This window comes from Phoca vitulina, unplaced genomic scaffold, assembly GCF_004348235.1.
Source record: "Phoca vitulina isolate PV1807 unplaced genomic scaffold, GSC_HSeal_1.0 scaffold38, whole genome shotgun sequence".
In the NCBI taxonomy this organism is placed as follows: Eukaryota; Metazoa; Chordata; class Mammalia; order Carnivora; family Phocidae; genus Phoca; species Phoca vitulina.
In genome coordinates, this window is record NW_022589741.1 from 552,049 (window position 1) to 576,597 (window position 24,549).

General features: G+C 43.8%; 1 protein-coding gene and 1 pseudogene across 6 annotated transcripts in view; both read left to right on the plus strand.

Annotated features, from left to right (window-relative positions):
• The window catches only part of YAP1 (Yes1 associated transcriptional regulator), a 98,477-nt gene that overhangs the window by 16,615 nt on the left and 57,313 nt on the right, over positions 1-24,549 (plus strand). For all 6 annotated transcript variants that reach the window (XM_032427769.1, XM_032427773.1, XM_032427771.1 and 3 more), the window contains exon 2: positions 23,111-23,226. In XM_032427769.1, the coding sequence (XP_032283660.1) occupies positions 23,154-23,226 (73 nt within the window). In that variant the 5' untranslated portion in view covers positions 23,111-23,153. The remainder of the gene's footprint in view (positions 1-23,110; positions 23,227-24,549) is intronic.
• On the plus strand, positions 4,740-4,884 carry LOC116647073 (annotated as a pseudogene).

The window sequence follows — 24,549 nt, forward strand, 5'->3', positions numbered from 1 at the left end:
GAAAAAAGAGATGGAACACATTTACTATTTAGGCTATAGAAGTTATTTGAGTATCTTGTGGAATTGTGGTAAAACAAAGCTTTAGAAAAGTCTTTAAAAAGCTTTAAAATCATCCTTGTGACTTTTCTAAGTGTATTATAACTATGACTATCCTTGATTATTTAGAATAATTAGTACAGAGTACAGTCTGTGTTAGAAATAAGAATTTTTAATGGTTTTAGTTTGTTTTAAATTGTAGCCATTTCGTAACACGAGAAAACAGGGCATGCATAAACCTGAGACACTTGGTTGTTTCTTAGCTGACTTGTAAGAGAGATTGCAGCTTTGATCTCTAAATTGCAAGTAAACATCCTGACTTATCTGTAAATACCTGGCTTCAGGGCTCTCTAGGAGCCTAAGAACACCGCTGGTTTGAAAGCTGAAGGAAGTGTAGGTTTATGATAGCCAGCCCGTGTTTCTGCAGGAGGGCAGGTTTGGATTCAGTTTATCTGTCTGGAAAATCTTGTGTAATAGATAAGAACTGACGGAACAGGACCTACAACTGCGTCCTGCTCAGCAGTGGTTCATTCGGTCCAGTACGTCCTTGTGTGACTGTGTGCTTAGTGGTTTGGGGACGGCCTGGGTGCGCCGGGTTACGGACCCCGGCTCTGTGTCCGGTCGGGGCAGCTGGGCAGCACCGGGACGCTTAGACTGGACAGGCCCGCGTAGAGGCCCTCCGACTGTGCTCTGGACGGCACGCTGGCGTCTGACACGTCTGTTGCCCGTTACCCACCATTTTATCCGTTTAGTCCGTTGTTAAGAACAAATACAAATTACATTTTTTATTGCACAGGTGGTGGAGGTTCAGTGAAGGGGGAGAATTAGAAAAACAGAAAGACCAAAAAAACCCAAATGAGTTACGCATGGTGTCGGTACTGGTTGATACCATCTGTCTGTATTTCAGGCTCTGTGCTCCGTGCGTGAGTCCTTGGGTGCGAGCAGACCGCTCTCCGGTAAAGGTGTAGCACGAGGGAGCTTGTTCTTACTGCTCTTTGTGGTGTTCTGGTAGATTGTCTTGTATGTGTAGTTTTTATTACATTTTGAAGCATGGGTTTCTTTAAATTATTAAAGTGACCACGGTGGGCAAAACACCATACTGGAGGATATGGAGGAAACTTGAGATTGTTTCCCCAAAGCAGTGCATTAAAGGAATATGAGCCCATTCTGATGGTGATCACACCAGCCAGTGGTCAACCTACAGCTTCCTGAACGAGCTGTTACGGGGTCAGAATTTGAAGGGGCTGCAGGACAAGAGAGCGAAGAGGCCTGGTTTGTGCCGGGAGATGCAGTCAGAGGAGTGTAACGTGTGCTGGGTAAGGAGTGGACCGCCCGTCTGCAGGAGAGAACAGAAGCTGGTGAGATACGCGGGGGGTCCTTAACTGCCCCACGTCCCCACCAACGCTTGTCGTCCGTGTTTTGGTGGTAGGCCTCCCCCATGGGTGTGAGGCGGTAGCTGGTGTGGTTTTCATTTGTGTCCCCGGGGGCTGTGGTGACAGCATCTTTTCCTGTGCTCGTTGACCTTTGTTGCATCTTCTTTGGAGAAAGGTCTACTTAAGTCCTCCCTTCCCTTTTTCATCCAGGATCATAATCATAGTGAACATGTTGAACCCTTGTTTATTCCTATGTGATAGAGGAGGAGTTTAGAACCTATGAAGATCCTTGAGGAAGGACGTGTGAGGGGACACATGAAAGAGCAGCACTTTTCTGTACTTTGTATTAGGAGAAGCTAGGTTATGCTGGGTAGCAGATGACCCAGAGATTTCAGTGCCTGAACTCTTTCTCATTCACAGAATAATTTCTGTGATTGGGCAGCTTTCCAGGGTGCTTCGTCCCCGTGGTGACTCAGGCATCCCTGGTGTATATCTCGGGTGATATTGCCACGTGGCCCTTTAGTGTCATCGCAGAGAGGACAGAGAAATGCAAGATTCACACCTGTTGTTGTCTGTGCTTTGGGCCTAAAGAGAAACAGTTTCTCATAGCCCCTTGGTAAGAACAAGCCGCTAGACCTCTCCTCACTTGGAAAGAGCATAGGAAATGTGAGAGCATTTGGGGATTTTTTTTGGTGATAAGTAGAAGTTCCTGTCATATAGAGATAATAGAGACTTCTGAATTTGGAATCAGAGTTACAGAATTTGATTCTTAATAAGTAAACATTAAGAGTATTAGTGTTTTCTAATGGTCTCTTCCGCAGTCTTGGAAGTTGAACCATATCCGTGCCTATTAACAGCATGGACGTTCTGCACATCTCGAGGTGTGTGGCCGTCCTTATCCTGGCGATTCATGTATTCCTAGATCTAGTCTTACTTTTAAAATTGTTCTGTTTATCTCCATTGGCCTGGTATTTGTGTTTTTGGTTTATTTTTATTATTTTTAAAGATTTTATTTGTTTATTTGAGAGAGAGAGAGAGAGAGCACAATCAGGGGGAGGGGCAGAGGGAGAAGCAGACTTCCCGCTGAGCAGGGAGCCCGATGCGGGCTCGATCCTACAACCCATGAGATGACGACCTGAGCCAAAATCAAGAGTGGGACACTGAACCAGCTAAGCCACCCAGGCACCCTGGCCTAGTATTTGTTAAATGATAACGTTTTAATGTAGCATGTTAGCTACGGGACTCTTAGGAGTAGAATGTGATCTTTATTGAGACTTAACCATGGTTGGTTTAGTCCTCTCGATCCCCGGAGGCACTTGGTAATGTCTAGAGATGTATTTGATCACTAGAATCATGTTAATCTTTTTCAGCCAGAGGGCTTTAGTGGAAATCTACTTGGGCTCCTTTATCGGAGCGGACAGAAACCACCCCTGAGGTACCTCATGTTGCCCCTTCTTCGGGGAGTGCTTTTCTTGCCCTTTCAACCAGCTCATTGCACAGCTCGAAAGTTACCTCCTCTGTGTGTCCTCTGTGTCCCCAGGTTGGACCCAGAATCTCTCCAAAAGTACCGTGAGCTTCCTTCTCTATCCTTGTTTATTAAAATGTCCTCGTTGTGGCTCTTCTCCTCTAGTAGGAAACTTCTCCAGGTCGGGAACCATGTCTTACTCATTTTGATGTCAGCAGTACTTGGCATTTAGTATATGTTCAGGAAGTGTTTTAAATGAGTTATAGCTCAGATATTACTGCTCGGTTTGGATTTAGTTTTTTTGGTGTGGTATGGATTTAGTTTTTTTGGTGTGGTATGGGAGAGGTTTGGGGTTGCAGAGGAAAAAGCTGATTGGAAGGGGACTTGAATTCTAGTTCTCCCTCTTCCAGATCCTCTGTCATGGTCTCTGGCATGGGGTCAAGTCCATCATGAACCTCAGTTCTGTCCTCTAAAAAGCGAGGGAGGACTGGACTTAGGTCAAGGACAGTGCTCACCCCCAAGCATTGTGTCACTATCCGCTTAGCTGGAGGCCACACCGCCCTACTGAACACAGCTGTGTGTCCACGAGTGGCCGGGAGGGGCCTTTGCGTAACTTCCAGATATTTTCCCTGTAGTTTAAGGCAGTTATTATTAGTAGTTAATAGTAAATAAATACCAAACACTCAGAATCCCAATGAGGAGGTCCCTTCGCTTACTTGTAAAGGGACTTGTGTATGGCGCGCTTTCTTCTGTATTGCTGTCTTGGACGTGAAGTGTCCCGCCCAATGTGGGTCACATACCGTCCACAGTGAGCACCTGTCACCTGGCTAATGAAGAGCTTCAAGATGCTGATAAAATGGCTTTGCTGTGAGTTGTTTTTCAACCTCTGAGTCATTGGCATCAAAGCACTTGTAGATGCTGCTTCTCCCAGTGACCTTGATGTCAGCAGGTGTTGGGACAGATAGGCGGTGCCCACACCTTTCATTCTGGGCTCCCTAGACCAAGCTCCGTCTGCCCGTGGTTTGGGAGATCAGTCTGGGTGTTGCCTGCGGAAGCCGTGCTGCCCTGTGAGTCAGGAAGTGTGTGTTACAGTCTCAGGGCAGGCACTTAATGGCTTTCTCTCCACTTCCTCGTCTGTAAAATGGGACAGTTGGTCTGCAGGTTTCTCTCTAGTCCTGACACTGGACTGTTCTATTTAAGTTTACCTTTTGATCTGCACAATTCTTTTATTTGTACTGACTTAATCACCAATTAGGGATGCAGAAGACTCGAGCTGTGCCTGGAACATAAGTGAATGATCTGAGTTACAATCCAGAGTCTGCCTTAATCGGCAGAAGTAAGTTGTGCTGTCTTCAGGTGATGGAAGAGAGACTTGGAACAGCCCCTGTCAGAATAGATACTGCATATTCTGCTTTTCTTCCCAATCCCTGACTTGAGTTTGTTATTCTGTGCCTTAGTCTATAAAAGAAAGGAAAACAAAGCAAATAATTAGAAACATTTTGTAGACTTAGAATCCCTATAAACTGAAATGTTTCTCTCCATCTTTGTCCCCCTATACCAAGTATCACGATCCTGTTAGGAACTTGAATGTTTAAATGATTGGATAGTAAGTAAAACGCTGTAACAATTTCTTAAAAGAACATTAAGATAGTTTCAGGAGACCTAAACTGGTTACTGAAAGAACAAAAAGTTTTGGGATTTTTCCCCACCAGTTTTATTGAGGTAGAATTGATGTACAGCAACATACAAGTTTAAAGTTGAAGGTGCGCAACGCCATGATGTGACTTACACATAGTGTGAAATGGTTACTGTAAGTAAGTCTAGTGAACATCCGTCATCTTAGGTAGATACAAAATAAAAAGGAAAAACATGGGGCAGGGAGAAGCCATGATCATGAGGGTGGTTCTCCTGGGGTGAGCTTGTCCATTGCACTTGGGCCATTCTGATGCCTGCGATTTGAACTCAACTGTACACTCTCTCTTAGTGGGGAGTTGTGGGGGTGGGTGCATAGAAAAGAGAAAGAAGGGGTGCCCGGGGGCTCATTCAGTTGAGCATCTGAGTCTTGGTTTCAGCACAGGTTGTGATCTCAGGGTCGTGGGATCCAGTCCCGTGTCGGGCTCCATGCTCAGCTCAGAGTCTGCTTGAGATTCTCTCCGTCTTCCTCCTGCTCACACTATCTCTCAAATAAATGAATACATTATTTAAAAAAAAAAAAAAAACAACACAAGACCGTTTTTCCTTGTGAGGACCCTCCGGGACTGAGTCTCTGAACCACCCCCACCCGTACCCTAGAGCAGTGCCCATTGTGGTGGTCATGCTGTGCGTCCTGCCTGCGGGACTTCGAGATCTCACAGCCTCACCACCTCCCTGCAGTTGCCCTCCCTTCCCCCCCCCCCCCCATCCCTGCCTCATCTCTTTCTAGGAGTTTAGTTTTTTCCTTTTCAAGATTCCACATCTTAAAACCTTACACATCTTACTGCATGAGATCGAACAGTCTTTGTCTTTCTCTGACTTACGCACTTAGCATTATGCCCTCAAGGTCCATCCCTGTCGTCACAAGTGGCAGAATTCCCTTGGTTTTTTTGGTGGCTGAGGAATATTCCATTGTATGTGCATATACACCTAGGTTCTTCATCTATCCACGTGTAGGTGGACATGTACGTTGTTTCTACATCTTGGCTACTGTAAATGATACTGCTGTGAACTTGGGAGTGCATAGATCTTTTTGAACTCGTGTTTTTGTTTCCTTCAGATAGATATCCAAACATGGCATTGCTGGACCATGCGGTGTCTCGGTCTTTAGCTTTTTGAGGAACCTGCCTGTGGTTTTCCATCGTGGCCGCTCAGCTTACTGTTCCACCCGCCTCGCACGAGGGCCTCTCCCACCCAAACCACCGCTTGCTGTCCCGCCTTCGAGGCTAGCCGTGCTGACGTGGTGAGGGGCCGTCTCACTGTGCTTGCGGGGCCCTGATGATAAGTGTTACTGAGCACCCACTGGCCATTGGTGTATCTTCTTCAGGCAAATGCCTGTTTAGGTCCTCTGTCCATTTTTAATTAGATTAGTTTTTTTTTTCTATTAAGTTTTATGAGTTCCCTGTATATTTTGGCTTATTAACTCCTTATTTTTTCCAAATCGGAAGGTTTGGTCTTTTCATTTTGTTCATTGTTTCTTTTACTGTGCAAATTTGGGATCTTTTATGGTGCCTAATGTTGGTGGTTTTCTCAAGGCCTTTTTTTACATAGTTTTGGAGGTTGCTTAAACTAGCAGTTTTTTGTTTGTGCCTTACTTTCCTTCCTCAACTTCCCTGCCTACAGAAGCCACCAAATTTTGTTTGTTTGGACATCTTCGTTATAGAAGAGCAAGTCCATTTTACCATTGATTGGCCATTTTCCTAATCTCTAACATGAATATGTTGGATTAAGAAATTCTGAGATCTTGAGGGGCTCTTCTAACAAATACTGGGTCTCTTCTCCCTGATGCTACTTTCTGATCATATAAAAATTCTCTTGAAACAGATGTATTTCTTTTCTTTTCTTTTTTAAGACTTTATTTATTTGAGCTAGAGTGCAGAGCAATAGAGAGAGAGCATGAGCGGGGTTGGGGGTGGGGAGCGGCAGGGCAGAGAGGCAGAGGGAGAGGGAGGAGCAGACTCCCCACCAAGCAGGGAACCTGATGCAGGGCTCCATCGTAGGACCCCAGGATCATGACCTGAGCTGAAGGCAGACGCTTGACCGGTTGAGCCACCCAGGTGCCCCTACAAATGTGTTTCTACTTTAACTCATGCATCTGAAATGATCATGTAATAGAATCAGAGTTTGGCTTTTTTTTTTTTTTTTTTTTAAGATTTTATTTACTTGACAGAGAGAGACACAGCGAGAGAGGGAACACAAGCAGGGGGAGGGGGAGAGGGAGAAGCAGGCTTCCCGCTGAACAGGGAGCCCGATGCGGGGCTCGATCCCAGGACCCGGGGATCATGACCTGAGCCGAAGGCAGACGCTTAACGACTGAGCCACCCAGGCGCCCAGAGTTTGGCTTAATACTAATAGTAAAATGAATTCTCAGATCCTTAGATTTCTTCTCTGCCTTAGTACTTGTTATGATGGTCTGGTCCTTTTTCTCCACGATGTGTCATGCTTCCATAGAGTGTCATAAATCTGCACGATTCCACGAATGTTCTTTTGTTCTTTAGACATTTATGAACGTAGATTATGTATGGCGAGTCCTGAGCCCTCGCTACCTTACCGTCTAGTGGAGGCTGAGGAACATGCGTGCAGAGTCTTGGATCATGTGCTGGCAGCCGTGTGGACGTGTTCAAGGGCGGAGGCGAGGGCTGCTGGGGCTCCCAGGGGCTCAGTGGAGGTGGGGCGAGCCCAGGAGCCATCCTGGGAATGGGCATTTGAGCCGGCCTCGAAGGCTTTTGCCGGGGTGGCATTGGGGAGTTGAAGGCCAGGATGCTGTGAGTAGTAGAGGGAGGGAGACGTGAAACAGTCCGTGGCTGAAGTTTTCCCTCAGGTGTAAAGTGTGTTTCCTATTTTAAGAATTTTAGAGTCTGCTTTTCCATTGGTGATTTGAGTCCTCTCTCCACTGGGACTTTGTCTGGACAGACTGGGGCCTTCCAGGGGGGCCTTGTCTCAACCCCTTTGGTGCCACTCTGATAGCTGGTGCGTGTCCAGCAGCTGCACCATTCAGCCCTGAGCAGCGGGGACGCTCGCTTCCCGGGGCTGCGCCGGCGGCCCGCTCGGCCCTGCCCCTTCTCACGGGCGGCGTGCTGTACAAAATGTTCAGTGAAAACCTTTGCTTAGAGGCCCTTTTTTTTTTAAGATACAAAGAAATAACTTTTATTTCATATGGAGGTATTTCAGCCTTCTCACCTTAAAAATCTAGTGGTTCTGACACTATTTTAAAGAATCCATTATTTTTAGGGGCGGCTGGGTGGCTCAGTCGCTAAGCGTCTGCCTTCGGCTCAGGTCATGGTCCCAGGGTCCTGGGATCGAGCCCCACATCGGGCTCCCTGCTCCGCGGGAAGCCTGCTTCTCCCTCTCCCACTCCCCCTGCTTGTGTTCCCTCTCTCGCTGTGTCTCTCTCTCGCTGTGTCTCTCTCTGTCAAATAAATAAAATCTTTAAGAAAAAAAAAAGAATCCATTATTTTTATTTAAGTATATTACATGTGAATTACAAGTCTAACAAAATGAATTCCATAGATAACCAAATAAAGTTCCTGCTTTTGTGAACCTCTCTGTTATTGATCATTTTCGTTCACAAAAGAGAATTTTAAAGAGGATTTTAGTGAAACTCCCAATCTAGGAACCAGCGTCCTCGTGTTTTAGATTCCTGGAGCTTGGGCGTGTTCTCAGTAAGCTGATAGGTGTTTGGCATCTTCATCCACAGAGGAGAGCTGCCCTCTTCCTGCACAGGAGCTCTTCCTGGAAACAGACGCCCGAGAACTACGTAGTCTGACCAGCGGCCTGTTCCTTGAGCCGCGTCGCATGCACAGTCCAGGATCCAGCCCACTAACCTGCTCTGAGTGCCCATGCCTGTGACTCTTGTTTCCAGGATCGCCTTCTCGTTAATTCCCTCGTAATGGCCATAGCTGTGACTTTTGTAACATATTCTACCAATATCCAAAAAAAAATCCCCTTCAAGAAGGTGTTAATATATTTCATAGTATAACTGAATTTCATAGTCATTTAACTTGCAAGGTTCCAAGAAGAAAACTGTATTTTCAGTGACAGGATCACATTTCAGTTGCAGCTTTAAAAAAGCAAGTTGAATGCTGGTTTTCAGCCTGAACAAATGTTCTCATTCTGGTGAACTGGGGAATTTACAAAGTGAGTTTTCTATTTTTAATGAACATGTTAAGTCCAGAGGAGACAGAAGAGAGGCATGTAATCTGTATTTATAATTCAGAGTTGATAGACTACTGCATATTCTCTGTCCTTAATGAGGTCAGCGTGTCTTGGACGAGTGTCTAGCTTTCGTTTTCTTAAAAAAAAGCAGCATGGCATGACTACACGAAGAGAACTTGATGGGTAGAGGGAAGATGGGTAGTGGCTACTTGGCCATGGATGAAAGAATCCTACTCCCTCTTTGCCACATTTAAAATACATAGGCCTGGCAAACCACCTTATTAGTGTCTGTAGTAGTTCTTCATGTAGAGTTTATTCATGTCTTCATTATCAGTTAATACCAATAACTGGAGTTTAGCTAAGTGGGTCTGTCCCTCCATTCAACATAAATTTTCCCCAAGTGTCCATCGACTGATGAATGGATAAAGAAGATGTGGTGTATGTACACAATGGAATATTACTCAGCCATAAAAAGAATGAAATCTTGCCATTAGCAACGACATGGGTGGAACTAGAGAGGATTATTCTAAGTGAGATAAGTCAGTCAGAGCAAGATAAATACCATATGATTTCACTCATATGTGGAATTTAAAAAGCACAACAAATGAGCAAAGGGAAAAAAGAAAACCGAGAGGCAAACCGAGAAACAGACTCTGAACTACAGAGGACACACTGATGGTGACCAGAGGGGAGGTGGGTGGGGGGATGGGGAAACGGGATGGGGATGAAGGAGCGCACCTGTCGTGATGAACAGCAGGTGATGTGTGGGAGTGTTGAATCACTGTATTGTACACCAGAAACTAATATTACACTGTGTGTTAACTAACTGGAATTTAAATAATAAAACAATTAAAAATTTTTTCAGGTATTACTATCAGATATTTATTTACTTTGAAAATGGTTATATGGATAAAATGGTTCAGTAGACATTCAGAAAGTGAAGTATTGGTTCTTATTTATTGGAAGCTGAAGTTGAGGTCCAGAAAGGTCAAAGAACTTGACCAAGGTTAGGTACCTGAAGTCTCAAGTAATTAAACAGAGTGCCCTTCCATCACTGTGTCATATTCTCTCTTCTGATCATGGAGCCTCTGGAGGCCTTAACAAAGGTTCAGAGTTAGCCAAGTAATATGCTCTAAAGTGACAGCTAACTATTAAATAAGAGAACATCAAAATAAGACAATTTTTATATAACATTTAAGGAAAGGCAATTAAGGCTAACTAAGACTCTGTACTTACTGCTCATTTCTGTAGAAACCATCTGTCATTGTTCATCATATCCTGAAAGTGCAGAGAAGAATATGTACAAGCTGACTTGCAGGTTTGGGGTCCCTTGCCTAGTTATTTTGCTAATTTAGATGATTGAAGACATTCTGCAGTGTTACTAAACTGTTGCTTAAGGCAAGTGGTGATTAAAGAAAAATGTATAAAGTAATTGTATTATTTTCATCAAAATGGTGGGGTTAGAGGGTGCCAGCAGTTCATGTTAGAAGTTCCATATATGTGTGTTTGGGTAGGCCCATCTGCCTGCTTTGCTTAGAAGGGTTTATTGTGGGTTTTCTTTCTCTTTTTTAAAGATTTTATTTATTTGCTACAGAGAGAGCATGAGCAGAGAGAGGGGACAGAGGGAGAAAAAGGCTCCCCGCGGAGCAGGGAGCCCCATGCAGGACTGTATCCGGGGACCCTGGGATCATGACCTGAGCCAACGGCAGATGCTTCACCAGCTGAGCCACCCAGGCGCCCCAGAGTGTGGGTTTTCTTGACTGCCTTCCTGGCGCTCTACCATCTGGGAAATATTTCCCAGACTGTTGTGCTGGTCCTGTGTTAATATTTTGGGTGGCTGAAATTCTGTTGTATTGACCGTCGAATGGTAGCCGTAGATGCGAGGTGAGTATGGTTAGGGTTTGTCAGTAAATGTGATTTCCTCACAATAGACACAGGAACCCGCAGAGTGAACAGATCCTTATTTGGAAGCCGCTGGTGTCTGATGAGACGCAGGAAGCTGATGGTGGCTTTGTCGGACTGCCTCAACCTGTCTCGCTTCTCCGTCCTGCCGTGGCAGATGAGCTCAGAGTTGGTGCCCAGCACACCTGTCCGCTCCTTCATGGGTTTTGTCCCACCGCCCAGGCTGACAGTTACAAGTGAGGGGGGCAGTCCTGCCAGTGTCTTCAAACAGGGTACAAGGAAGAGCACTTCTTGACGTCTGACGTGGTAGTTTCACTAAAAACAGTATTTGCTGAGGAGTATCAATTTAAACAAAACAGGAATATGAGAAAACCACCAGTCATCTTTTAAAGAGACTGGATTCTGTCTGGCTCTTCTGGGTAAATAAATGAATTCTGATTCTATGTAAGGATCTCAGACTGTGAAAGAATATGTAAAGTTGCTAGATCATTTACTCTCTGATCTTACTGTGCTTAAAAATATTCCAGTTAATTCTGACGGAAGTGGTTTAAGGACTGCATTTTGAATAACATTTGTCTCTGAATTCCTCAGCCTTTTTTTTTTTTTTTAATTTGGTCATAGTTCTGCCCCTTTTTTCCTTTTCTCTTCTTTTTTGAGGATTTTTTTTAAGAGAGAGAGAGCGTGGTGGGGGGGAGGAGCAGAGGGAGAGGGAGACAAGCAGACTCTGCTGAGCGCAGAGCCCGACACGGGTCTCAGTCTCACGACCCCGAGATCACATCATGAGCCGAAACCGAGTCGGCCGCCCAACCAGCTCAGCCACCCAGGCGCCCCTCTTTTTTTTAAGGTGACTCTTAAGGGAGCTAGGTTGACCTTCTAATTTAGAATCCGGAGACTTGTTCTTTTAACACAACTGTGAATCTCAGTATGTACGGTGACATCTGTCATTGTCTGTATCATGAAATAAGAAGGATACAGAAATACTTCTTTTGAACTCTTGGGGAGAATGTTTTCAGTCATTGTGGCGTTATGAATAGAATGTCACAGGCCGTAACTACAGATAAAAGCCGTCTGGGATCAGGATTCAGAGAACTTTCTGTTTCAGGAAGCGTCCCCTTGAGTTTCAACATTATTCTCATGACTGACTGCACCTGCCTCACCCCTTCCCTGAGGAGTAACCTTTTCCAAGGGGAGACGCATTGAACATGTCACTCCTACGTGGCAACATGGCTAAGTCCTGGGTTGTTGTTTTTTTGTTTTTTTGAGAGAGTGCAGGAGATGAGGTCAGGTCAGAGGGAGAAGCAGACTCCCCGCCGAGCAGGGAGTCCGATGCGGGACTCGATCCCGGGACTCCAGGATCATGACCTGACGAAGGCAGTTGCCCAACCAGCTGAGCCACCCAGGTGCCCATGGCTAAGTCTTGTTTAAGTTGATTTCATACTTGTGAGCAAATGCTAATTTTATTTAACCTAAGGGCATGGGGTCAGATTAGAGTGGTGTACAATTTGTAGAGTAAAATCAGTTGTCATGTTTGCTTTTAGGTGTTTCTGCCCATACTTGTTCATATTTTAGCCCAATTTTAATAGTCTCTAGTGATAGCTCACTTAATTAAATTTCAATTTAAGGTTCTGATTTCCAGTCATATAAAAAGCATGTTATCCTGAGGGCAGAGTACGTAAGTCTTTTCATCCTTATCAGGAAGTTGTAGTATGTGCACATCTCTGAACTTTTAAGGGTTCTAAAACTAGTCCCCGGTAGATCTATACAATTATAAAAAGCATATGGTTGTGGCTTAGGAATTGTAGCTCATACAAGGATTAGATTGAACACAATGTGTCATTGTTCCTAGAACCAATTAAGCTTGTAGGTTTAGCTAGCTTGGGAACAGCCTCTAGCATGTGACTCTATAAATAACACTTGCACAACAAACATGGGCTTGATAAGTGAGCAGTAAATCCGGGCTGGCTGCCCACTCTTCTAACTTTTAAAACCAGTCCTGCCATCATCGTGTTTTGAGGGCCTGATAGCAGTTACAGAACTTTTAAAATTAAAATGTTCCTCATGTCTATTTTGTACTATTCCTGGTTTTCCAGTTTAAATCTTACTTTTGTTGTTTCCTAAAAGTCAACTTTTCTTAATAAAAAGAATCCTTTAGTTTGACTACTTGGCTTTTCATTAGATTTTAGGTTTTATAGTCTTACACATCTGTAAGTACGAATTATCTTACTTTCTTTAGGAATAATGGTGATTTGTTTGCTCAGATGTCTCTAACATAGAAGCAGAACACACTTCTGTCATTTCATTTTTGTTTACCTTTATTGGGAAGAATTAGCAATTTTTTTTTTTTTAATGAGACTGGTCATTTTGTTTCAACACTTTTTTTTTTTTTTTAACTTTTATTTATTAAGGAGTCTCTACCTCCAGTGTGGGGCTTGAACTCACAGTCCTGAGATCAAGAGTTGCGTGCTCTGCTCACTGAGCCAGCCGGGTACCCTGGAGAAATTAAGAATTTCTATCCCCTCCCATAAGCCTGTGCAGCAAAGATGGTTTCACAAAGATGCATTTTATCGAGGGTTACTGTAAGCAGGTCACTTGTGCTAAATGTTTTGGTTTTCCCCTATTGCAACACGATGAAGAAGGTCTGAAAGGTGTTTTAGGAGATTAGACACTTGTCAGGTGTATTTTTAGAAAGTTTTCTGTTCATATAGTTTATTAATTACGTTGTTAAATTCTTACAACTGATTTGTGGCATCAGACATCACAGAATCTTGGCAGAGTTGGAAAGAACCAGTTTAGTAGGTAGCTCTGGGCAGGTACAAACAGCTTAATAAGACTACGCTGCTGGGGGCACCTGGGCCGCTCAGTCGTTTGAGCATCTGCCTTTGGCTCGGGTCCTGTGCCGGACCCCAGCTCAGCGGCGAGTCTGCTTCTCCCTCTCCCTCTGCCCCGCCCCCCGCCCCACTCTTCGTACTCTCTTCTCCCCCTCTCTCCTCTCAAATAAATAAATAAAATCTTAAAAAAGACTACACTGCTGGAATTTTGTGAAAGGTGGGTTTTACTGGTTGAGAAGAAAAACATTTCAAAAGTGGATTACGGAAGGAGGTGAACAGTCATAGGATATGGTTAGTTCATAGCAGCCTCACTGTAACATTTTACAGACTGACAAGGCGTATGTTGAGTTGGTAACTAAAAATACCAAGGGGGTGTTACTATCGATAAAGTGATTATCCAAAAAGGATATACTGTTAACAGATTTCCCAACAAAACTAAATGTAGTTAATTGCCTTGCAGAAAATTTTGGCATATAATTAAAATTGTACAAAATATACTTGATGTATGAAGTGGAGTTTTACGTGTAAATGTGGCTTTTGCCTACAGGAATGTCTGGTAGGACATTCTAAGGTTGTTGGAGCCTGCACTGCAGGAAATCAAGCATCCAGCACCCTCCCCCATTAAATGTTTGCAGGAGGACTGTGATAACCAAAAATGCCACCCCCAGCCCCGTTTCTAAATTGAGAACCATTGCTCTAAATAAAAATGTCGGTAATTACCAACTCAGTTGTTGAAAGTCCGCAGTGCGTTTTGCTGTGTTTTGTTTTTAAAGGCATGGAGTGGAGAAGACCATGGCCAGTGCATCCAGTGGCATATGTAACATGCAGGATCACAGGGTCGTGAGATCGAGCCCCAAGCGGAGTCTGCTTGAGATTCTCTGTCTCCCTCTCCCCCATCTTCCTCTAAAAAAAAAAAAGAAAAACTCATCAGTATTTTTTTTTTATAACTGTAAAACTTGTTTCCCATTATGTTGCTTAGGGTCCCTTGTAAGGATTATGGATTCAGTGTTTGATAATACAGCATAGAACCAAGAACTTGAAGAGCATCTTAGAAGTTGTTGGAATGGGCTTTGCTAGTGCATAAGAAATGTTGCCCTTTTTTCTCCCCTTCTTTTGCCTTGGTTTATGTCAACAGACTTGAGTCTCTCGTAGTTTATGTGAAAGAATAATTGTCTGAAGAGATTTTCAGCAGTGAATATTCTGAGCCATCTGGTTACATGGCTGAGGTTTCTTTTATTCCCAGATGTCTTTGCTGCTCCTGTCCCAGGAGCCCGGACGCCTCCACTTGCGTGGCTCCTTTTCTCGTTCCTCGTTCCTCTCAGCTGAGAGCTCTGTGTGCATTGAACTAATGGTGCAGGGATGTCATCATTTCTGTCTCCTTCCGAGACCTGCCGTCTCGCTTCACACGACTGTTCTCTCCACGTCTTCTTGACTTGGCCATCCCTCACCAAGATTTCCTGTCCTCAGTATTGGACGAGCACAGAAATGAAGCCAGGAAATAGATTTGAGGGCCTTTTGTGCGCCAGGTGCCACAGTACTGGTTGGCTTTTATACAAATTGCTGTATTTAATCCTGGCAACGCCGGGAAGTAAGTAAGTCGATCATTCCCACTTGACTGACGGTGAGCACGTTTGACAAAATGACCTACCTGTACAACCCAGATGACCACGTCAGAGCTGGGACTCGCATCCACGTCTGCCTTCTTTTTCTTGCTGTTCTACAGAGAAGCTTCCGAGAGGAGGCATTTGGGTCTTGAAAAGATTTGGTAAAATCAGGTGTTTTATAAAAGGCCAGTTGGGGAAAAGATGACCTGAAGTAGTCTCGAGAAATGTAGCAGATGTTTCCCAAGAATCAGATTCATGTTAGGCTTATAGAGCTGTTGATTATATGGTGCCGATAACACTTGATTTGCATAAGGGATTTTGTAATGAGATCTGTGTTGTCCAAACCATTCTCTAGGATCCGCTTCCAAAGTGGGCTCACTACTCTTCAGAGAATGCATTTGTGTATGTGCCGTTGTGACGGTATTTGTTGACGTGAAGAGTAGAAAGCGCTACTCTTGGTAGGTTCTGAAAGATGATGTGACAGGAGTCTTTGAAACCCACACTTAGACTCAACGAGAAGGCCGTGCCGGTTAGGGAAGCAACTTGCACGTTACCGTATCTGTGTCTTAAGTCACACCAGTGCCAGAAATCTTGCTTCTAAATTAAGAAACAAAGTAGGAAAAACAAAAACCAGCATACATTTTTAGAGTACAAACCACCAATTTAAAGGAAGAGAAATAGTTAGCATAATAGCCCCATAACCAATTTATGTCTTTACGAGTGTCAGCAATTAACCGATCACTAACATTCTCTAACGATTGTATGTACGTTTTCTGTAATAAAGACAGCTTTCTGTTCTGATGGGGGAGCTCATTTGCTAGTCCTGGATTAGTCTTAATAGTTGATGAATTGGAAAAGAAAGCATTTAAAAGGATTTTGAGTCTCTTTTTTAATTACATTCCTTGAAGAAATTCTATTCTGCTAGAGTGGCAGTTTAGCATTTCAGAAAATCCTTTTCTACTTCGAGACCGTAAGATGGGTGAAAAGAGCATGGAGCTGTCGGCCGGGCCTTGCTGCTCCCTAGCAGTGGGACTGGAGGCCGCCTCTCGGTTTTCCTGAGCCCCCGTGCCCCGTTTGTTGGGTAGGATTGTTCTGAGCAGTGAATGAGAGCCGTTGGGGAAGGGTCCGTTCTTCAGGAGCGAGGTCTTGACTGCGCCGCGCAGGTCCTCCCATGCTGCCGTTGGCCCCCGGGAAGAGCCGCAGCATCCTGCGGGACGTCCGCGGGGGTTGGCCGCTTGGTGCGGGCGGTATGCCCAGGGTTTCCGTGGGGAGGCGGTACGTGTCTCTCACGTGTGGGGAAGTGTCTGTGGGACAGTTCTTTCTTTCTTTTTTTTTTTGTCTCCGTTACCTCTACACCCACCGTGGGCCTGGAACTTAAAACCCTGAGATAGGAGTCACACACTCTCCCACTGACCAGTCAAGTGCTCCTGTGGGACATTTCTTGACATTCAGACCTATCTATATAGAGGGTTTCTCCTCCCCTCTTCCCCTAGTGTCCAAGGGGTCTACGAGAAGTGATGTTTGTGTGTCATTGATCTCATCATCTGGAAGCCCTGGGAACTTCTCTCCACTACCACAGTCCTTTGTATCTGAGTGGGAGCGATGCAAAGGAATGCTGGGGTCCTGGGTCTTTGTGCTGGTGGAGTTGCAGAGAGTTCTGTCTCCTTGTGCTTCATTTCTGTGAGGGTTAGAGGAGGGGAGGGGGCGATGGAAAGGTTAGTCTTAAGAAATCTAAATAACACCCCAAATGCTCTCACATCATAAGAGGAAGTCTCATGGAGGACAAAGTGCAGATTTTGCATCAGTTCTGAGTTAAAACCCAGCTCTGCTACGTACTGGTCATCTGACCTGGACATATCCCTTCATCTTAATACATTGTAGGTTGTTTTGTTGTTTGAGTGTTTTGTGTTTTTTTTTTTCCTTTTTTTTTCCTGAGGAGTCCTGAAACAATGGCATAACATCATCCTCCCTGTTGAACGATGGTCCTGGGGAGGTGAGAGTTTGGAGTCTCCCCATCGAAGCTGCAAGGAGCCTTTCATGTTCTTATGGTTTCCTCAGTAATTTTGAAGATGTGACAATAATATTGTTATTCTTTATAAGGTCAGAATCCTTGCATGTTCAAGGCCAGGTTTGAGCTTTGTAAGACATACGTGTTATGGGAGAATATAAAGAATATAAAGCTCCTGAAATACACCACAGCCACAGCTAACTTGGGGGACTATACAAAAAGTCCATCGCTAATCATTTACTTCAGGATTTCTGCCCCCTTTTTGGTTCTGTATACATTTTGCTAAGTCATCCAATATGCGAGACCAAATTCTGCAGTGTAAAATAAAACAGACAAAAGCCAGTGGGAGAGGTGGCCCTTGTGCACAGGAGAGACTGCCGTCCGCCGTGGCCTTGCTGGGAGCACGGCCGCGTCTGTCTCACGGGTCATCGTCAGCCAGCTTCGGCTGCCCCGCAGGACATCACCGGCTTATCTTGGTCCTAAAGCAGCTGCTTTTCTTTTCCAGAATAATAGCAAAGATTCATTTACGTATTTTGAAGGGGCTGTAGGATTTCACACTTCTTATTTTCTTGTAGTAAGTTCAGTATCTGGACTGTTCTTAGGAACATGATAAACTGAATCTTTGTTTCTGTGCTAACTATATACATTTATAATTCTAAAAATACTTTTATGAGTTTTTCTTAATTTCATCTCCTTGGTTTATATATTTTGATTCTGTTATTTATAATTTGGCATTTTTAGAATTAGTATAGTTTATTTTTTTTTATTAACATGTATTATTTGTTTCAGAGGTACGGATCTGAGATTCGACAGTCTTGCACAATTCACAGCGTTCACCATAGCACATACCCTCCCCAGTGTCCATCACCCAGCCACCCCATCCCTCCCACCCCCCTCCACTCCAGAAACCCTCAGTTTGTTTCCTGATATTAAGAATTCCTCATATCAGTGAGGTCATATGATACATGTCTTTCTCTGTTTGACTTATTTCGCTCAGCATAACACCCTCCAGTTCCATCCACGTCACTGCAAATGGCAAGATCTCATTCCTTTTGATGGCTGCATAATATTCCATTGTATATATATACCACATCTTCTTTATCCATTCATCTGTCGATGGACATCTAGGCTCTTTCCACAGTTTGGCTATTGTGGACATTGCTGCTATGAACATTGGGGTGCATATGGCCCTTCTTTTCACTACATCTGTGTCTTTGGGGTAAATACCCAGTAGTGCAATTGCTGGGTCGTATGGTAGCTCTATTTTCAACTTTTTGAGGAACCTCTGCACTGTTTCCCAGAGTGGCTGCACCAGCTTGCTTTCCCACCAACAGTGTAGGAGCGTTCCCCTTTCTCCGCATCCCCGCCAACATCTGTCGTTTCCTGACTTGTTAATTTTAGCCATTCTGACTGGTGTGAGGTGGTATCTCATTGAGGTTTTGATTTGGATTTCCCTGACGCCGAGCGATGTTGAGCACTTTTTCATGTGTCTGTTGGCCATTTGGACGTCTTCTTTGGAAAAATGTCTGTTCATGTCTTCTGCCCATTTCTTGATTGGTAGAATTAGTATAGTTTGACAAAATTCTTTTCAGCCCTTTTTCAGGTTAGCACTTACATGAAGTCTTAATCACCCACGTTTTGGCCTAAGGCATTAAAATCAGCACATACTCCCGGAGCACTGCTGGGGTCCAGCAGTCTCCCAGGTGCATCTCCTTCAAGAAGCTGATACTCTAGTGGTAATAGAAATTGTGTTTCGTAATATTCTGGCATCTTTTTTTTTTTTTTTAAGATTTTATTTATTTTCTTGAGAGCAAGAGAGCTTAAGCAGGGGGAAGCAGCAGAGGGAGAAGCAGGCTCCCCACCAAGCAGGGAGCCTGACGTGGGGACTCGATCCCAAGACCCCAGGATCATGACCTGAGCTGAAGGAAGATGCTTAACTGACTGAGCCACCCAGGTGTTCCTATTCTGTCATCTTTTATTGAATCTTTAATACCCATGGCTTTTTATTCTACCCTTGTAGTATTTATGCAATATTTTTGTTATTCAATATGTATTACAAAGCATTTATATTTTTGAGTGCTGTCCTTTCATAAATTTGTTTGTACATAAACTGTTTTCAAAATTCCTGGATACCACACACAGTCCTGTTGTGTCCTGGATATGGGACTTTGTACAAGTCCCTGAGTTTTCTTTTTTTTTTTCCCTAAGATTTATTGATTTATTTTAAAGAGAGGGGAGGGGCAAAGGGAGAGAATACTCAAGGAGATTCCCCGCTGCGCAGGGAGCCCCATGTGGGGCTCCGTCTCCTGATCCTGAGATCACGACCTGAGCCAAAACCTGACTGTGCCACCCAGACGCCCAAGTGCCTGAACTTTCTATTTGCGTAGTGGGGTTACCAATAAGACCAGCCTCATTAATCATCTTAATGTTTCTTAGGAGAATTGAAGTCCTCACACCAGAACTCATTCTGCTTTTACCAGCCAGTGAAATCCTTTGCTTCTGCTCCATCCACCTCCTATTCCAGTGGAAGCAATGTCTACATTCTGTTCCTTCCTACCCTCTGATGGAGGAGTCCAGCTTTTCAGGGATCCCTTAGCACATTTTCAGCTAATCTGTTTCTATTCACATTTAAACTTGCATTTCTTCATCTTAAAAAAAAAAAAAGAAAAACTCCTTTGCATCTGGTTGCGGTTTTGCTTTCGTCCCTGAGCACAACTGCATTTGTCTGCTTCCTTACTTCCCTCCCGTTCGCTGGACCCCTCATCATGCCGCCGAAGCTGCTGCTCCCGCTGAACCAGGGGTCTCCTTGTGCCGGTTCCAGTAGATCTATCATCCTGACCTGTAATTTCATTTTTGGATGAAGTCAGTAAGGATACAAGGACTTTTGAGAGAATGTTGGGTGTTTTTAGGGCAAAAAAGAAAAAAAGCTTTCTTTTCATTAATTCCTTGACACATATTTATCAAACACTCTTCTAATCATTGAAGATATAGTAGTTAACAAAATGAGTAAAAGTCCCTATTTCTCTGGAGCTTTTGTTAGTTGGAGGAAACAAGCAAAAAAAGTAAAATAGGTCAGATAATGATAAAGGATTATCAGGAAAAAAAATTAAAAAGAGGGAGTGTAAGTTTCGATAGGGTAGATTTTAGGTGACATGGATAGGGAAGGCTTTGCTGAGAATATGACATGAGAGCAAAGACCAGAGGAGGTGAGCAAAGGTACCACGAAATATCTAGGAGGAAAGCAGACGTTGCAAACTATTCATGTGGTCTCAGCAAGAATACTTCTTTGAAGTATGAAATGTTTTTATAAAGATTCTTGTTCTAATGATTAAAAGGAAAGCTGGATATTTTGGAGTATATGTTTCAAATTGACTTATTAGGATAAAACAGTATTTTTCATGATTTAATATTACAGAATAAGACAAATTCTAAGTTAATTTTATTTCACATTTTCTTTGGCATCTAAGTGATTGCATGCTTTTATAGTTGGACAATTTAGATAATGACATCTTTATTTCTTAAAGAGCTATAGATGTTTTTTAAGTGAATGTGCCATTAGCCGAGGTAACTAGTACAGCTTTATGGGACTCTCAGCTAATTTACTGGGGTTTAACGGCTGTTTCAGGAAGAGAAATCTTAGCATTTATATGCTTATGTAACATTTCAGTAAAATAACTGATCTTCTGAGAGCAGTAAAACTATATGTTCTCAGTATTCAAACCCTGATTTATTTCAAGGAGAAAGAAGCTCTAAGAACAAATGTACAGATTGGTGTCCCTATTCCAGAAGCCATCAGAATGGGGTCTTCCTCAGCCCTCAGGTGGAGCCCTGCTTAGTTAAGAACGGATTAATATGATTTGTGGAATTGGTTAGTTTTCAGAGAAACCCAGTTGTTGAGTATTTAGAAAACCGTCCAGTCAGAATCTTGAACTCGCTTCCATTCTATCTCCCTCCTCTTTGTACCCCTTACAGGTGAGGGGATTTTAGGAAGTACTAGACACAAGGAGTAGGCAGGGACACATACTTGGAAATTTAAGAGCCAGTAGTAATCACTTGGCCATTTCCTTTCCTAGTTTCGTAACATTAAACAGGCAGTGAGAAACATTTCTCTAAATTTTGTTCTTGTGGATTGTAAGCTTCTTTCCAGTACGATTGTATTAATTACCGTGTGTGTATCACTTGATATCTGTAAGTATGAGAATCTCTGCCTACCTAGAAAACATTCTATGGTTTTATTTGTTTAGTGGCTCATAGGGAGGGTTGAAAGGGAAGAGGAATGGGCTCTTACTGGGTTTGATAAGGATCCGGTCTTCTGGAATGGGGTGCTTCCATGGCAGGACGGAAACAAGGTTTCACCTGCCTTGTCTGGGCCTGAGCGAATGCTTCGTGCTCGTGCTTAGAAGCGTTTAACTGCTGGGAGAGTGTGCTGGTCAGTTACGGCTGGAGAGATGATATGCCTTACTATATAAATAAATACTCTTGAGTATTTATAGGTGGTCTGCAGGAGCCTGGACTGGACAGGTCCCACTGCCATCCGGAGGCCTTCCATGTTCTCCTCCCCCTGTTTTCATCCCCTTTCTTCCTGCCTGGGAACTCAAATAATTCTCCCATTGCTAGTAGGTAATACTTGAGGTTCATACTATCCAGAGTGCAGTGATCCTTTCTTACTGTCTTACTGATGAGTTACATTCTAGTTCTATTTCAGAAAAGTTAACAATAGAGTGTCATTTCCTTACATTGATAGGAGATGATTCAAGAAGAGAGAGCTCAGATTTGACATTTAAACAGCCATACCAAAAAAATGATGGGGGGGAGGGGACTTCTTAAAAATAACCCTGTTTTTGGCCACTCCCCCATTCAAAAGTAATGTTAGTTTATGATTGTTTAATAATAGGAAAACCTAGCATAGCAAAGCAGAGTTCTGTAATTCTGCCATCTAGAAATAAACACTGTGGAAACATTTTGATGTCTGTCCTTCCCATGTTTTCAGCACACACACGTAGGCTCAAACCGTACATACTATTTTACAAACTACTTTAAAAAGCAGTATTACAAAAATAAATAGCAGTATTACAAATATTTTCCATGTGATTAAATATTCTTCTAAAATATTTTCAATAGCTGCATTGTAGTCTGTCATACATTATGATATTTAATTGACCAGTCCGTTTCATTAGATGTTAGTTGGCTTTCAAATTTTTGCTTTTATAAATTATACAGAGAGAACTTTGCATCAGTGTGTGAATACTTCTCTGGCTATTTCTTCAGGATAATTTCTTAAATAGTTTCACATATTTAGTGTTTTTAGTTTCTGTTTCACTGAAGCAAACTTTGCTGGAAGAAGAAAACTAATATTTCTGAATGATCCTCCGCCAGATTCTGTGCAAGATGCCTGGTAGTCTTAGAGTTCACAGAGTCTTCAACCCTTTTTATCCAGTTCTATAGATGAACAAATCGCTATGCATATGTAATAAGATATTTTGCTGTAAGGTAACAGTATGCAGTATTTAACATTTAAATGTTTAGCAACTAACAAAGACCTTCCACGGTCACAAGATAGTGAAAACTTACAGATGAAGGTTTTAATTCTGTTTTGGCTTTGGAGTATATATTTATAATAAGACTTTTTCATCCTTTTGTGTTTTACCTGAGGGACTTTAGATCTAAAAAGTATATGTTAATTGGCATTCTTAGCTCCCAGAGAAGATAGTGGGTGATTCCCTTGTGAATTTGGGGTTTCGATCATATGACTGCTGTCATGGATGATTAATTTATAAATCACCTTTTATCTGCAAATTAGAAGCAGATAATAATAGTCCCTGGTGAAAATGGTTTCCCTTCCCTTAAAGTTGCAAGTGTGGTTTCTCAGATCTTGCTCGGATAGAATCTGGGAACTGAGAGTCGACCACGTGGTGCAGGGGTGAGGGAGGTGGGTGAGCAACCAGGCCTGACTGCATGGGAGAGCCATCGGCTCTGCTCTGGGAGATGGGGCTGGGACTCCGGGGACCGATGTGTGTTGTCTCACGCAGTGGTTTGTTGTGTCTCAGTCACATCGATCAGACGACAACGTGGCAGGACCCCAGGAAGGCCATGCTCTCCCAGATGAGCGTCACGGCGCCCACCAGCCCCCCAGTGCAGCAGAGTCTGATGACCTCGGCCTCAGGTGAGTTGAGACACTGTCGCCCCGGCATGCCGAGGAAGGCTTGTGCACAGGCAGGAGTCTCTTGTACGGAAACTGGAGCATGGGTGACGGTTCATTTCTGTCTGGTTTTCTGTGGGAGGCCTACCTTTTCACATAAATGTGCTTTACCCAAGCCTTGTTTAGTCATTAATTCATAAAGGGGCTGCCAACTGAAAGCCAGCATTTTTAAAGTTTCACTTCTGAAGTCAGTATGGCGGGGTCCTCATTTGGTTAGTTTTGACAAGCTTGTGTTTGACTCTGCTGCTTTCTTTTGTCTTAAAGTTGGAGGTTTCTTTCTTCCCTCTGTGGTTTGGATGGGAAGCCAAGCTATGGTGTTCTTAACTACCATTTATCTATCTATCTTGTCTATCTATCTATTTATTTTTATTTATGGTTTTATTTATGATTTTATTTACGATTTATTTGAGAAAGAGTGAGCAAGAGAGAGAGCACGAGCTGGGGGAGAGGGAGGGACAGAAGGACAAGCAGGCTCCCCACGGAGCAAGGACCCCGATGCGGGGCTCGACCCCCAGGACCCTGGGATCATGACCTGAGTTGAAGGCAGACGCTTAACGACTGAGCCAGCCAGGCGCCCTCATAACTACCTTTTGAAGAGCATATTTATTCTGCCTTGAAAGTAACTGGAAGGTAGCAACGTATAAACCCCAAGCATCTTTATGAGGGTTAGTATTTGTTATTGAACACATTTCCACCCTTTTCACAGACAACAGACCTGCGTATGAATCTTTTTTCTTACCTGGCAATGTTTTTAAACCTGCTGTTTTTCCTCATCTGTGTAATGCGGATTACAATGCCCGTTACTAGAGAGTGGGAAATATTAAAGGAAATAAAAGAGTAAGTATAAAGCTTTTATTTACAGTTCTGGTGCAGAACAGGAATTCAGTAAAGGTTTAGTTACTTCTCTAGTCTGTTAGATAGATACCTTTGTTCTGTGGGCCCAAGGCCATAGTGAACCCCACCGTGCCTCTTTGTGCACAGTACAGAGAGGGGCCCCTTCCTCTGGGAGGATGCAGCCCCAGCCCTGGCACCAGGGCTTGGAGCCTGGGGGCTGGATCTCTGAGCACTTGCCTGCGCCCCGCACTTCCCCCTTTGCTGAGTTCCCCGGTCCCGAGCACAGGTGGCAGCCACAGTAACGGGCAGCCCTGGGGCCTCGGTGTTTCTCCTCAGGGTTCCCACCTCCTTGTCCGGCACACCGACCGGCACAGCGTGGGCGGCCGCCCGGTGGATTTTCTCCAACAGCAGCCTTTGCAAAGGAGCCGCCAGCGTGTGGGTGTCTGTACGACA